Consider the following 16450-nt stretch of genomic DNA (forward strand, 5'->3'; position numbering starts at 1 on the left):
CGAAAGGATAAAACCGGAGCTTTACCGGCGTATCGTATAATCTAGTCCTTTTGAGCCCGCGAGCCTGCCGACGAAAATTATGTCGCGGCGTATAACTTCGAAATAAGAGCTCGCTTCTCTCTCTCTCTCTCTCTCTCTCTCTCTCTCGCTCGCTCGCTCGCTCGCTCGTGTGACGTCGCTACAAAAGCAGAATATACTCGACGAGACTGAGTGGAGTATATTTTTTTCTCTACGTGATCCTCGCATACATCGCGCAAACACACGTCAGCTTGAATGCGCGCGCGCGCGCGCGTTTCTCGTACAGCGTTACCTTCCGCATTTCCGTCGAGTGCAGATTTTTGCGTCTTTTACGACGCACACGCGCGTCTTTGATACGACGCTCTTACTTTGCAGCACTTTCCGACTCTCGATCATTACTTGCGCTGTTACTCCCACGTACCGGAATGAATTCTTTACGGGCTGGACGACGCTTTAGCACGCGAGCGTACGATTTACCGTGCGTCAGAGAAATAGAAAAAAATTCAAGTGAGCGTTGCAAGGAAGGTCGCAACGCCTGATGGGAAAGTGTGCTTCAATGCTGCAAATGAACGATGACTGGACACGCGTGTTGACGCGTGCCGTGATATCTCGACACACGTCGGAAGCAAAGTGTACACAATCGAGAATAACTCGTAACGGGCGTTTCTCGACAGGCGTGCGCCTGTCGGTCGTAAGAGCGACTTTCTCCACAGGATCAAGATATAGGATTCGTCGCGCGGAATAGCGAGTGTTTCCTCTCGATTCTCGCTCGCGTTGCGAATGAACAATGGCAAGGCATGGCGATTTCACTTACCTTCGTAAGCGGTGAGTGTAGCCTCGGCCGAAACCGCGTCACCGACTCCGTTCTCAGCTAGGCACTCGTAGTTGGTATTGTCGCGTTGTAGCTTGACAGGTTCGATCCGCAGTAAAGCACCATTTTCATACGGGTGCACCACGTATCGGGATTGGGATTCTGCCGACATAAGATGGAAGATTGAGGCGGACGGGTTACGCCGTGAAAAGGAATATTCCCGCCACAAAAGGCGGCGAGAGAATGCCGATCGGAGAGCGCGCGAAAATGATCGGCGGTTCGCGCCGGCCGCGGCATAAGATCGAAAATTGCGCCCTCGCGGAATCTAATAAAAGGAGGTATGTGTGTCCTCTCTCTGTCTCTCTCTCTCTCTCTCTCTCTCTCTCTCTCTCTCTCTCTCTCTCTCTCTCGCTCTCTCTCGCTCCCTCTAGTATCCAATTCCACGGACCGAGAAATATTGAATGGGAATTGGATCGCGCGTCTGTATAAATTTCGAGCGGGTGGGTCACCCCTGTTATCGTCCTCTCTTCGTCGTCCGCTCGCCATCAATTGGCGTTCAGAATGTTTCAAGCGGTCGCTGGCCATTATCTCGTCGGATGTTCCTCGTCGGATTAGCGAGTCTCGTCGACGAATGTGGTCCGACGGTGATCGCTCGGGTACATACATTTCGCGGATCAGCCCGAACGTTATGCGAAATCAACGCGTCGCGCGACTGTCGTCACTGAGATCGTCTCGCGGGATTTCACTGCGAACCTTGCGAACGCACGAAGCTTCACAGCCGCGCAGATTCCGTTCCGAATTGGCACGGATTTCGCGACGAGCGGTCCATTCACAGCTCCGAATATCTCGCGGGTAAAATTAGTTTGCGCGTTTACGATCCGTGTATCCTTTCGTCCCGCGGCTAATCCTCCGCGGGAGGTGAGAGAAGACGCGACATTTTATTTTCCCGAGGCAATATCTTTGGCACGAAAAATCTGACATAATATACCTGCATTTCGCGAAACACGGTTGATTCCCGTTAGTGCCGAAGCGCGAAAATCAGTTGCAGAGAGAGAGAGAGAGAGAGAGAGAGAGAGAGAGAGAGAGAGAGAGAGAGAGAGAGAGAGAGAGAGAGAGAAGGAGAGAAGGAGAGAAGGCAAGAATAACCGAAAGCGTAACAAGAGCTGAAGCGTGAAGGGAGACGCGCGTGCAAAACGAAAAATGCATCTCGCGAGAAGGGGAAGAAAATGCAAGGACGAGAACCGGGTCGGGGTGGACGAGGAAGCCGGAGAGTGAAGAATCTGGGTCGCGAAACTTTTTAATTTCGATAAAATTTTCATTTCGGTCATTCTCGCGGCGGCGGCGGCGGCTGCGCGCCGGCGGTTCCGCGCCCCTCCAAGACGCGGATCTCGCGCGAAGCTTCTCGCCGCGGAGGAGCGCGCTCGCGTTCGCGCGGGGAACCCTTGGGTATTTTCAACAGCTTGGGCGATCCCGGGGATACGGATCGAGAGGGGAACGCGGGGTGCGAGAATCGCGAAGGAGAGCGCGAACTCACGTGAAATTCTCTTGCCGTTCTTCCGCCAGTGTATTTGGGGCGGCGGCGCGCCTTCCGCAGTGCAGTAGAAGCTGGCTATCCCGCCTGCCTTCACCTGCTGCGACTGTGGCCTCACCAGGATCGTCGGCGGACCTGTGAACAAAAGATCGAGCGGGATTCCCTGATTAGACCGGGCTCACAATAGGATTGTCGTTTATCCCTACGGGGTATCGCAGTCACGCCGCCCTCGCGCGATCGCCCTCGCGGACGCATTTCGAGGCTTCGCTCGTGCGATCGCGCGCGCGCGCGCGCGCGCGCGCATCTCGTGCGTCCGAAATAAATTTCCCTCTTCGTGCTCTCTTTTCTCTTCATCCTGTTCGCCCTCCTTCTTCGAACCAACCGCAGGACGTACAAAGTGCTGCGAGCGTGCTCATTTGGGAATTGACGTTTCGTCTAACCTCGCTCGGCGTTAATTCGTCGCGCAGTTTGTACGAGGGGTTTTTCTTTTAGCCACAAGCGACGACGTAATTACACCATTCTTTTCGTCGCGCTTCGTCGCGAATACGCGAGGCTCGCGATTCGCACGCTGAGCACGTGTAACTTTCCAACATTGAGTATTCCCGATCTCTTCAACATCAGGTTCTTAATTTCGACTCGCGTGAAGCGAAGAGAGTCACGGATTTTATACGCGTAATGAAAAGTATTAATATCTTGCGCGGGGATTTCGGCGCCGGCCGTCGTTCCAGAGGGACGAGATTGTGCGGGCTTGCAGCCGGCTAAAGATTATTTCAGCTATTTGCGCCGGGAAACACGTTGATTTTTCCGTAAAGAGTCACGGAGCGCCGGGGAGAGAGTCGTATAAAACCAGATCCTACGTTCGTGAAAACTGCGCGTTTTAACGTTTCTCGCATCTCACTGTTGAAATTTAAGTAAAAAGTTCACGGTTGCGCGCTCCGGCCGGTTGGCATGGAAAACGTTAATTTGCAAAGGAAAATTGCAGCGCTCGGTTACGCAGATATTTTCTCCCCGTCTCGGCTACCGGCGGTAATTAGTCTACTTCTCGCAATTCGGGTCATTAGTCTGCGTTTCATCATTTAGCCGGGACGGCTTTCGTGGATTTTATTTGAAATCGGGAAGGATGACGGACGCTCGCAAAATCTCGATACGTCGTGTGGAAACGACACACGGCACTCGGCTTTTACGCCGGCCAGCGAGACCGCTCGCTCGGCAAGGCGGAGGGAGTGAGGAAGGGAGGGTTTTATCGCCGGTCTCGAGTCCGCGCATTTCTCGAAAAAGAATCGAGATCTCGAGAATAACGTTCCCGATAATTGTATCGAGCTCCGAGGCGCGCGTTTGCCGCCTTGTACGAATTAACATCGTAAAAGTTCAATCTGATTGCGCTCGCGAAATTTATACCTCCGAGAGAGAGAGAGAGAGAGAGAGAGAGGGTGAGAAAGAGAACGGAGTATCCTTCCTTTTCTCTCTCTCTCTCTCTCTCTCTCTCTCTCTCTCTCTCCCTCTCCCTCTCTCCGTCTGCCGTCATCGATCGCGGCGGCTGCGCGAATGCACCGAGGCAGAAGTCGGTGGCCGAAATTAGTGGATTTAGCGCGACGGCAAATCCAAACTGCCGCCGCCGCTACGCTTTTAACCCGGGAATAAAGAGACGGCCGGTGCAAGATGGATGGACGTGACGCGCTCCTTTGTCAGGGCCGCGCCGCGCCGTGTGCCGTGCTTCGCTGTGGCGTCGAGCAGGGCGCCTTCGTAGCGGGGGGTTGAAAGGGGGGAGTGGAACGTACGTAAAAGAGATTCGCCCTGGGACGAAGGACAGGGCAGGCAGAGCTGCGCTGGTATCTGAAGCGGCGGCACCGAGCGCGCGCGCTATCGTCGCGCTAAATTGGTCTCGGAACTTTGCGATCCGGCCGCGACGTCGCGCTACGGCGAGAAATCGATGCGTCGTTTATGAGCGCCCTTTCCGTGCGCGTCACATCGACACACCGGAGCTGTGCGCGCGCGGCTTTTTATCTTATCTCTTTATGGCCGAATGTCGCGTCGCGTCGCGTCGCGTCGCGTCGCGTCGCGCGCTTTCCATTTTGGAGCTCCGCCATTGGCGAAGTGCACCGCGCCGCGCGGCGAAACGATTCTATCGCCGGTCTCGCGAGCGCGAGACTAATGGATAATAATAAAATGTGATTTTCCAGCCGAGGTGCTGGAGGAATGTTTATCTCGCCGCAGCCGGGCTAATGCGAGCGTTTATACGATCGTTTCGCGACCGAAAAATGTCCGTCCGCCGGGCGTTAACGGGTGCCTCGCTGCGCGATAAACTCGCAGGCTGCCGTTCGCCGCGGCATCGGCTTCTCCTCTTTTTGGATCATTAGATGTACTTTTACGACGCCGGGGCGCACCGCCGCATACGCAGTAAAAAACTTTTTAATCCGGGGCGCAATCGCTCCGCGAGATTCCGCGCGACTAGCGCGACCATTCTATCGAAGTGCTCTTCAAGCGGCGAGTATTCACGCAGCGCCACGAAAAGTAGCAGTCTTTGTCGGGCGTTACGTCGTAACGGTTACATCGTAACGGGCGTAACAACGGTACATCGGGAAAAATGTATGTAATGGCGTGTCTCATCACGTCGATGATGCGCGCACGGCCAAAACACTTTTCACTTGGTAAGCGCGAGACTCTCCCGCGCTCGGACAGAAAAAATGACGAACCCGCGGCGTTATGAAAAAACTTATGAACAGACGCGCGCACGTTGATCGAAGAGAAAGCTGGAAATTCGGCTTTTGCATGTTACATGCGTTAAGTTTGATCAACGGCGAGGAGGTAAATTTCTCCGGGGAACGAATTGTGACCAGGGGAGACAAGCGTGCAAACGAATTTTCACGAGCGGGCGAAGGTTCCGCTCGCGAAAGAAAGGGAAATAAAAAAAATACGAGCGAGGGACGAGAGCGCGAGTGGTTGGCCGGTGCCGCGATGAAAAATTAAACGCATGTTGGAAAGCGTGTGCACAAGAGGCTCGACGATTCCACGGTTGACAGGTACGACCACTCTAATCTGCAAAGCCAGCTTGGCCGCCACTTCACGCACGTACGCGCGCGAGCGCGCTCCGGCCGGCGCGTAATTTAAGCTAAATATTATTCCGCCGACGAAGCACGGGTAATTTTTGATCGAATTGCGCATTCGGAATTACACTTATCCGTACGCATTGTACCTCCGCGCGCAATTGTCGTTCTACCGGAATTGCTCGTAACAGGTCCATTAGTCGGCCAGGCTGCTGTCGCGTTCTGACCGCGCGCGCGCACGTACACATACACGCACGCACGCACGCACATGCAAGCGTGCGCGCCGGCCAGATACGCGACTTATTGCTTTCGCACTTGTGGCGATGCTGCTTCCTTTTATACAATTTACTGCGATTTTATCCCGCGACGTCGTGATGTATGGCTCGCACACAGCCGCGGTGGAAGAGGAAACATACCGTGTTTGCGGGAAGATGCACGAATGGACGCGCGATTACCGTTGGCGTTGCCCGAATGAACAGACGGGCGTGCGATTCGCGTCAAAGACGCTCCCCGTCAATTCATACGACGAATGCGCAAATAAGAAAACACTCGGTTCATATTCAAACGTGTTTTTATTTCTGCTTTTTAATATAATATATATCGTTAAATACTATATAATATGTAAAATATACTTTATACAGCATCGTGTTACAATGTGACACAATTTGAGACAATGCGACGCATGCACGATACATGTAAACATTAGAATTTCAAACACGCACGTAGATTTCTTTAAATTACCCCTTTAAATTATCTGAAATTTAAATTTATTTAAATTATATGTCTGTGGATGGATTCCAGAACGTCTCTATATATAAAGTTCTCGTATATAAATGATAAAATCGGAAACGCGACGAATTTCCTTGTACCCCAAAGTAATTGTTTATGTTTCCAATTGGCGTGTCTATTTAATCGAAATAAAATTTTGATTAACAGTGTAAATCAGCAGAAAACAGCCACCAAATAATTCAATAGGTGCTGTTTGATTTCACTGATTCGGCCCTGCTGGCTTGAAAGGGATGGTCGAATGTTATTTTCGAGCGAGCAGAATCTCCGAAAGTCCCGCTTTATACGGGCGAGCGATGCTAGATGCACTCGTTAAATTCCGACGCGGTGAATGTCGAGTCCATTTCCCGAGTGCAGCGGTTTTCGATCTTCCGCCGTTAAAAGTGACCGTTCGCCCGATTCGATTAAAAGAATGAAAAGGGGGAATGAACAGAGGGACGAGGGACGAAGATAGGAGAGCATTTTGGTCGCTTATGACAGAAACATGAACACCCACCCACCGTGGTTAGAGAATCATCGAGTCAGTCAGCGATCCGGAAGGGAGAGATACACACAAAGTTAGGAAACGTCGACGCGCAATTTGACCGACACAATCGGCCGCCTAATGCACGCCCGTATTTATTCTGCACACTGATTGTGCAAACTTCCAAAGCGTTTCTCTCGTCTTTCATTGCTCGAGGAACTCGGAACAGTGTCGTTCTCCCGAGTCATCGCAAATGGCTTCTAATTCACGAGCCCAAAGCGTCTAGGTCTAGGCAAAGACGACCGAGTCTAGTTAATGTCCGACTAATTTCGGTTTCGTTTGTGCAGACCGAAATTAAGCCGGCGAGTGTGCCGGCAAGCGCGCACTCGTACATTCATTGGCCGCGGTCGCAAACGTATCTAACACGGGCTATATTAACCTATTATATCCCAATAATTGATTTATCATACGTGACCGCTAGCTGGAAATATTCGTGGAAAATACGTACAATGGGATAGTCTTTATGAATCTCGGTCCAATTGTGGCGAGATTTAATCTCGCAATATTTTTGATAAAACGCATTACGGCGCGCGCGCTCGAAAATCCCGTCCAATATTTACGGGCTAATTCACTTTGGCCGCTGACATTTATCTATTTCAAGTTTCTCCGCGCCTACCATTACCTTTCGCCGCGTAAATCATTCCCGGCGAGTCGATGAAAAGATCGCGGTGGAGTTCAATGAATGTGATTTCGATGGGAGCGATAAAAGGGAAAGCTCGCGGGAGGAGCAGCGGCGGGTAAAGGCCACGTTGTCAAGGCGGGAGTAATAGCTCCCGCTCGAAAAATATTGAAAAAGCTCGCACGTGCCCGCCATTCGCCACCCCTTACCTGAGAGACTCGCTCGCGCGCAGGCGGGTTGCACACGAGCCGGAGTGTACACAAAGATTAAACGCCGGTGAAAATTAGATTGCGAGAAGCGAGGCATGCCGCCGTTGCATCCCGCAAAATGAATGTCGGACCACTTTTAGAGAGAGAGAGAGAGAGAGAGAGAGAAAGAGAGGAAGAGAGCGAGCGAGCAGAGCGCGGGTGGCATTCCGGGGATGATGGGGGAGGAGGAGCGCCGCCAGAGAGAGAGAGAGAGAGAGAGAGAGAGAGAGAGAGAGAGAGAGAGAGAGAGAGAGAGAGAGAGAGAGAGGGAGGCACTGGTTGTGAAATGAAAATAGTAGCGTAGGACAAAGACTTTCCAGGACGATCCCCGCGCTTATTCTCGGGCGCGCTGTCCGCGCGCAAAATTCTGCACGCAACACGCGGGGAAAGCATTTGCCGTCGGCGCGATAAAGTCATTTCGCGCAGAGTCGAAAAGCGCGTTGGAATTGAGAATATGGGAGAACGACGGGAAGACTCGCGAAAAAGCAACGCAATTCCGCTGCAAGGACGCGGATTATTCGGAAGGTACGTCGCGCAATTATTCGACTTTGGTGATCGCGCGCGAGTCGATCGCGATCCGCGGAGAAATGTGCGCGCCGTGGCGATATCTCATACATTTTAAAGTTTATAGCTATTCGGCACGGGGCTCAGATAACTGGGAGAAAAAAAGTTTCGCCGCCGGTGTCGGTATTACATTTTATAGCCCGCCACGTCGTAATTGAAAAAGTAGCCGATAACGGAGCAATCTGCATGCGATTTGAATAACATTACGCGTTACTGACTACCGAACGTATTATAAAATCGATTCGCGACGCCGGCTGGCAAGAGCGATGCGTCGCGACATGGTGAAAGAGGACTTTTCTCAGAACCGCCGTCGCCCCGCGGTGTTAATTAATTTATTCGCGGGATTTTCGAGCCACGCGAGGCCCAGAGAAAGAACCGCGGCGGCGGTGGCCAGCTATTGAGCAGCCCGCGCAGCGTCGATTCGCGTTCTCATCTCATCGCCCGCGCGGTATAAATCTCCGAATGACGCGCGCGATCAGTAATATCGCTAATTAATATCAAAATGGGGCATATTAGAGCCGCGTGTGTGATTCTCGTGGGACTCGGGTCCTCCGTCGCGTCTGCCGTTGTCTGTTTTGCGAAAATGCGCGCTCGCCGTAGGAATATTACTGAAAATACGCGGCAATTACATTAACGCATTTCCCGCGGGCTGTCGGGGGCGAGTTTTGGTGTCGAATCGCGAAACGAATACCGGATGTGTTTTAAACGGATCCTGATATACGCGCGGCCCCTAAATAACACGTAAACGCGGCGCGGCGCGGCGCGGGCTCATTTATGGAAACGAAGCGGCTCAGTAATTACGGATCGGGAGTCATTTCGAGCTCGCCGCTACTACGACCGAATTCGAAAGAGGACGGTCTCTACGGCGGCTCGCTCGAAATTTCGAGGTCCGTGCTTGTCGGGTCGATACGCCGTGTGCAATTTCCGATGCAGCTGCAGCTTCGTCGCGTCGGTGTCCCCGCGCTCTCCCTTTCCGTTTCCCCCTCCCACCCTCCTCTCTCTCTCTCTCTCTCTCTCTCTCTCTCTCGCTCTTTCTCTGTCGCTCTTGCGTTTGTCAGCCGTTCGCCGTTGAACGTTGATTGTAAACGCGGTCGTTTATGTACATATACGCACATATACATGTATGTGCGCGTATGCGCCAGTGCGCGCGATGAGCTCGCATCAACGAGTGATGACGCGCGGGGGTGAAGGGTCCTCTCCACAAAGGCGAGACGACCGTCCGTCGAGAGGGAGGGGCGAATGCGTCCGATGGGCAAATGCACATATGCGCGAGAGCGCGGGTTTATCATAAATAATTGCGCGAACCTTATTCGCATTTCGATATCGAAATCCCACGGCAACGTCCGACCGCGCGCGTGCGATCGCGCGACCTCCCTCGTGTTCGGCCGCATGGCAAATATTAATTTAATTTAAATGGCTTTCCATCCACGCTCTTCTGCATGCTGACGTATACACATTTCAACCCCCCCCCCCACTCTCCTCTTCCCTCCGTCGCCGCGCTGCCACCTGCTCCTCCTCCTCCTCCTCCTCCTCCACCACCGGCTGAGTTAGGTCGAGCGCGGAGTAAGGGCGAGTTTGTGTCTCATTGTTCAGATATAATGTGTTAACAACGCCGAGTGGAATCTGGCTCCGCTGAATAATGAAAATTTTCCGCCGTTTTCATCGGCGCGCGCGCGCCAGTTACATGGACGGTGTAATATGAGAAAATATGTATGCGCATTTGAATAAACATTGAACGAAACAAATGTAATTAAATCGAGATTCATATTAAATGAAACAATGACACATAAATATCTCTATATATCGGCTCGACATCTCTCCACACGGTCGCCGGTCGTTTCCTCCTCTGAATTCGCAATTTTAGACAGACACGTATCGTCGACTCCGATCGAGCTCTGCCGAAGGAGGAGACGACTCGCGCGCGAGTCGACCGAATTAAACAGACGCGCGGATCTATAATGGAACGGGAAACCGGTCGCGACTCGTCACCGGCGCGACGCATCAATTTTATCGAGAGAAGAAACTGGATCGTCCCTCGTTTTCTAAAGATAGCGCTAACGATAGCTTCCTTACGTTGCGTATGAGAAATTGATCGCTCGTGATTGCATCAAGTGGATCAGCCTGAGAATAGACTAACCTGGTCTCTCTTGGTCGCTCCTGCGGCGCGCGTTTCGGAGCTGTCGATGGGAACGACCCTGCCGACATGAATTTGCAGGTGCAAACGCGAACACGGCTTGGCGTGATTCGCGGCTCCTTCTTACCAATGACACGACCTCCATTCCGGCTGGTCGCTAAAGGCCGTCCCGTCGAATGCGACCGTTTCAAGATTTCAAATACGAGCCGGCCGTGTATCGCGGTGCTTTTAATTGAATCGCGATATCTCTCATCCTTTCTCTCTCTCTCTCTCTCTACGTGTGTGTTTTTTTCTCTCCCCGACACGGCTGGAGCAACTAACGAGGGGCCGCTCTCGCGGTTCCACGGCTGCTGGCGTCGCACGGTCGGAAAAATTGCAATTTATTCTCCTTTGGAATTAAAGCGTCCATTACAATGAAGCTTCGCATCCGCCAGCGCCGGGGCCGGTTACTCCCCTAACCATCGCCTACACCGTCGCCGGCACTCCGACCCCTTCCGCCGGAGCTTCCGTTACCACCTCGGTCGTTCTTTCCTCCGCGATAAAGTTGCGCTCCTGAAAGTGGACGTGGAGAAGCCGACGCCGGGCGCGATTTGTCAGCCGGGGATTATCCGTTTTCCGCGTTCCTTTAATGAGATAAACAACACCGGCGGAGAGACGGACGCTGCTCGCCCGCCCCCCTCCCCCCCCCGCCGTGCTGCGGGGCAAGAGTAATTTCCACGGCGACATGACAAGACACGGCGAGAGATTCGTTACCGCGCTTCCTCGCTTATTCACTCCCCTTGCGCCATGAGCGAACAAATGTATTCGCGCGGTACCAGCCGTGGTGTCATCGCGTGCGGACGTCGCCGATAGGGCTCACCGCGTCTCTCCTAATGACGCGCCATCCCCGAGGAGCTCTCCTCTCGAGCGCGACGCGTCCCCTCCCCACCGCGATACAAATCTCGTTTGAATCATCACGGATACGGATTAGCGATTTGCGTCTGGCCGCCGCCGCCGGCCGGCCGGCTGGCCGGAACAAAGTCGCGACTTTCAAACTCCTCGCTGATGCACCGCTGTGACGCGTCGCACCACGAGTCGTATACGGGATGGCGCAGCGATACGTATGCAAAGCGATCGCGTTTAACCAACTTCTCGCCGAGAATTTCCATTAGTTGGAGAGGGACGATACGCTGGAAACTCGCACGGGGACGGCGCGGCGCGGCGCGGCGCGGCGCCGAGCCGAGCGCTGCGGGCCGATGACGGGCGCGGGGCTTGCTGGCTTGTTTCGGAGATACCAAGCCGTCGAATGATTTCGAATCAACGCGTCTGGTAGCGCGTATAATTCAATTTGAATATGTATACGAGCCTGCGGCGCGGACAGGCCGCGCGCGCTCACATTGGCGTTCCCATCGGCGCGCTCGTAATTCCCCCCGCGCGCGCGCGCGAGAGTGCACACAACACAACAACACAAACACACACACACACACACACACACACGCAGCGAGCTACTTCTCGCGCGCTCTCGCTCGCCTGATATAGATATTACCGCCGCGAGTTTCAACCCTCTTCTCCACCCGCGCCCCGCCCCGCCCCGCCCCGCCTCGCCTCGTCACCGCAGCACGCGCGCGCGCGGCTTCGCGCTCTCGTCGCGTTTGCTTCCTTTTTCATTTATACACTTCTCGTCATCCAGCCGTCTCTCTCGCCGAGACGAGGCGAGAGCGCACCGTGACGTGCCGGAGGTGGCCGGAGGTGCGCGCGTTCCCGTCGACGATGGATCATCGGTTACCGAGCACGTTCGTCGAGATACTTTAATCTCTCTCTGGCGCTCGCGCTCGCGATAATACACGCGCCCCGCATCGCATCGACGATATTTCTATAACGCGCGCGCGGCGGCCCTCCCCGTTTTTATTTTCCCCCTTCCCTTGCGCCGCCCGGGCTCCGGGCCCCGGGGAGGCTCTCTCAGCTGGCGTCACGAGGGTTTTCTTTACGAGCGCTAGGATGCTGATGACGGCGCCGGCAGATGGGGGCGGAAAGACGCGCAACTCCCGTGTCGACCGATCAGCCCCGTCGTAAGAGCGTCTCTCTGCGAGGGGAGGGGCTGCTGCGGGCGGGTGGGCGAGAAGCGAGCGAGAATGTCGACGGGCCTGCGCTGAATTTATGCAGATGTATGCCGGCAATATTCTAAATAAGTAGGTAGTAGGTACACCCTGCGCGCGCCGGATCATCCGGCCGCAGAATCCGACCGACCGAGACGAGATCCTTCGCCACCTTCGGGCCATTGTAAAATCGCAGCGGCGGCGGCGCAATTAACGTTTCTTAGACGGGCTCGGCGTTTCTCCGAGTGTCCCGGCGACGACGATGCTTCTTGCGCCGTCCGGAGAGAACAATCGAAGTCCCAGCGGGGGGAGGGCAGAATCCTCCACTCTCGATTCGACGGACTTGAATATTCACGAGGCCTCGTCGAGGTCGTTCTTGAATTATCCAATCCTCCCGCCCCCCTCTCTCTCTCTCTCTCTCTCTCTCTCTCTTTCTCGTCGCGGGAGAGCAACGTGCTCTCCTATTTTCTTCTTGTTTTCTTTTTTCTTTTTAATACCTTTAAAATACCCATTGAGACGGGGCACGTTTACGTCGCTTGTTTATTTCTGGATACGGCGGAGAGTCGCGCGGCGCTTAATAAAGCTTTCGACCTCGATCAAAAGCGGCACTCGCGGCACGGTGCTGACCTAAGAATATGCAATTTCGCCGTTATTTCCCGAGATGCTGCTTGATTTATCGACACGTTCGAAATAACGTGTCCGTCACTCCCTGCGGCACACTTGACGATCGAGGCGACACGGATTTAACACACACACACACACACACACAGGGCCGGTTAGCGAGTCGACATTAACATTGACTCGGCCGGATTATTCGGTCGCAGAGAGCGCACTTCTCCGTCGCACTCTTTCCTCCGCGTCACGCTTGATCTTCCTCACGTCTTCCTCGGCACATTGTGTAACCTGTAAAATCGCTCGTCGAGCGAGCTCTTCGAAGAACGATCGTAATTTCCCGCATATTCGCGAAATTAGCGAGCACTCGAGCACTTTGGACTGTCTCGCTTGTTCGATTCACACGAGCCGCCGAGTCGAATAGCTCGACTCTCGTCTCGCCGGCGCGGCCCGGCGCGGCGTGGCGTTTCGTCAATCAATCGTTTATTTAGAAACTCGGAGACGGTGTACTTGACGGGATGATGAGGGCTCGAGGGGCACGGGGGATAACGCGCCGGCGAATTTCGACGGTCGAGTGCGCTCTCGGCGAGCGATGAGAGGGCAAGGGCGACTTTCAATTTACGCAAGAACCACCGCGTCACGTATGCGCATAGATTAGTAGGTCGCCTTGCGAGTCGAGGGCGACGTAGACGTAGCGCCCTAATCAGCACTTGGCGTTTTAACGCGGCTAATTGCGCTTCAATTAGCCAGGGCTCGTGCACCCCCGGCCCCTCCGCCGCCCTCTCGCCGCCCCCCGGAGGACTTTCTTGTTCCCCGCTGTCGCTCGCTCGCTCGCTCGCTCGCGCGCGCGAGCGAGCGAGCGGGGCAGAAACTTTCGCGATCGTCGAGCCGTAGCGTGCAATTAGGTGCAAAGTCCCGTGCATTAAGAAGACCGGCAAGAACCGTTAAAAGACATTGCCGGCAGAAGATTAGTCGACGATAACGTCGGAGTTACATTGCCGTTAAAGCGGCGCATTAGCGTAATGCGCGCGAGCGTATGTTATTTTTCCCCGCTAAAGACGTCGTGTCTCGCTCTCGCTCTCGCTCTCGCCTTCGCGCTTTTCTCGTTATGCGTGCGCGCGTCGTTGTTCGACTGGGCGGTGTGTTACTCCGGCTGGAACGCCGACGGGAACGAGAACGAGAGCGAACGAATGGACTGAGGTAGACGCGAAATTACAAAGTAATCGTCCCGTCGCACGCAACGTCCGAGCGAACGGGTGAGGAGGGAGGAAGGGCGGGATCGGAACGGGCGGCTTTCGAAATTCGCCTTCTCCGCGTCGGCCGCCGCCGCCGCCGCCGCCGCCGGCGGCGCAGCAGCGGCGGCGCGACTCGGGCCGCGAAATAAATCACGGAATCAATTCTGATGCATACCGGGTGGCGCCATAAATAAAAGTGCAGGCTGCCAGATACCGGCGCACCGCGCCGTAGATCGCGCGTGGCCACGTATATACGTGGCGTGGAGCGCAGGCCGGCGCGGCGCGGCCCCGCAGGCCGACGGAAACAAATGACAGCGCATAAGCGGCTGGAAACACTCGAAAGTCGGTTGTCGGCCGCGGCGGCCGACACGGTGGTCGCGCGGAATTTGAAATTCAAAGCGCTGGGAAAGTCGGCCGATAACACCGGGCCGCCACCGGGCGAGGCAGGCGGAAGAAGAGAAAGAGAGCGGACGAACCGTGCGGGGCCGGGCTGGCAAAAATACACATTAGCGGATTTGAAATTTAGATTACAGCGGACCTGCAAAATTGAGTAGTCCCGGCTCGAAAACAGGCCGATTTACGGGGGTGCGCACGGGCGACGTGGTCGCGCTTGTCTCGCGAGCGGGCGGACGCGTGCCTGCGAGAGCTCTCTCTCTCTCTCTCTCTCTCTCTCTCTTTCTCTCGCGCGCGCGCGATTCTGCCGAGGATCGATGTTACGTGCGCGCGAGGTCCACCACTTCTTCTGACCTCGTTCCGCGACCTGCACGGAGTGTATTTTTGCCAACGAGCCGCGTACGGCTCGCGTTTGTTACTTAGTTTACGTGTGCGCGAGCGCGAGCGCGAATGGCGGCCCAGATGTCAGCCGCGCGGATAACATCAGATGCCAGCCAGCGTCGCTCTCGCGCGCCGTTGGCGCTGCTGTTTGTACTTACTTGTCATGTACGTGATGTATTGCGAGTCGCTGATGTTTCCTGAAAGAAGCCCGTTCGGTCGAGTCGAGGTACGCAAGTCCCGGCGACACCTCGCGAGCCCAGACACGTCGACGCGCGCATCGCGTTAAGCGTTTCGCGTCAAAGTTCACGAACGCGTGTACGAACACCATGACGCTTCGCCGGCGTTCCCGATATATCGTTTCCCGTCGATATTTCCGCTATATATATATATATATATATATATATCGCTTCGTCGTACAGCCACAGCGCTACCTCGTTCCTCATTGCTTGATTTTCCGGCTAATTAGCGCGCGGCGAGCCGCGCGACGCGTTATTAGCCGCGGAAATGTTTGCGCAATAAGGCGCATCGCGTTAAAAGTCAAATATCTTTCATATCGCTCTCGCGTCTCTCCCGGTTAGGTCTCTCCCTACCACGAGCGGGGGTATCTGTATCCGAGCGAGTCGCGGCACAATGGAGTCGGAGTACTCGCGCTCTCGAGACCCCTCTCGAATTTCATCAGCATCCTCCGTCGACGTTTCGAAGCCACCAAGGCATGCCATCGACACGCGACTTGCATCCCCTGATAATACAGTCGCGCTCCCGGCAGTCGCTCGCGCCGATCTTCTCCGGCTTGGAATATTCGCGTGTGTGAAAGCATCGGGGCATGGTACGAACCCTTGGGAGCACGAGATGTGCGGGGGGGGGGGGTGTGCGGGGCTGACGGGACGGCAGGGCATTCGATGCTTTGCGAGCGACTTGGTCGGTGGCGGCGGCGGTCGTGAAAGCTCTCGGAAAAGCGTGAAAGCGCGAGCCACGTTTCGCATGCACTCCCGGCCGTGGAATATAACCATCGTCGATGACGACGATCGCGATATTTTTACGCGCGCGATATTTAGCATTCATTCTTGCCGCGCCCGGCGCTCTCCCCTCGCACCGGCGCGAATAAATGAATCGCTAATGTGCGCGCCGCCTTTGAAAATTCAAAATATCCACGCTTGCGAGAGATCGCGGCGGGATATCACCGCCGTGTCTCTCCCTCTCTCCCTCTCGCCGAAATTACGCGCGGAGAATCGCGCGTGCTGCTTTCTTAGCGTGATCCGAGCACTCGGCGATTCGGTATCCCAGCGAGAAGCACTCGGGGAATATTACCGGTCCGAGCAAACAAGCGCGCTGCTCATTGCCGCCGGGAAAGAGAGAGGAGAATCGCCTCGTTTCCGGTCCTCGCGCGTCTTTCATTATCTCCCCCACCCCCCCACCCCCGTCTTCGATCAGACACACCTCAGCGTTGCTGCGAGATTGATGCAACGACACACTCGG

General features: G+C 54.9%; 1 protein-coding gene across 9 annotated transcripts in view; it reads right to left on the minus strand.

Moving 5' to 3' along the window:
• The window catches only part of Lar (tyrosine-protein phosphatase Lar), a 291572-nt gene that overhangs the window by 123640 nt on the left and 151482 nt on the right, over window positions 1-16450 (minus strand). For 8 of the 9 annotated variants that reach the window (XM_025305796.1, XM_025305792.1, XM_025305791.1 and 5 more), the window contains exons 4-6: window positions 15133-15171; window positions 2364-2495; window positions 833-991 (exon numbers count right to left, since the gene is read on the minus strand). In XM_025305796.1, coding sequence (XP_025161581.1) covers window positions 833-991; window positions 2364-2495; window positions 15133-15171 — 330 coding nt within the window. The remainder of the gene's footprint in view (window positions 1-832; window positions 992-2363; window positions 2496-15132; window positions 15172-16450) is intronic. The other variant, XM_025305793.1, reaches the window with a different exon arrangement.

Source organism: Harpegnathos saltator, unplaced genomic scaffold, assembly GCF_003227715.2.
Source record: "Harpegnathos saltator strain DR-91 unplaced genomic scaffold, Hsal_v8.6 scaffold714, whole genome shotgun sequence".
NCBI classification, from domain to species: Eukaryota; Metazoa; Arthropoda; class Insecta; order Hymenoptera; family Formicidae; genus Harpegnathos; species Harpegnathos saltator.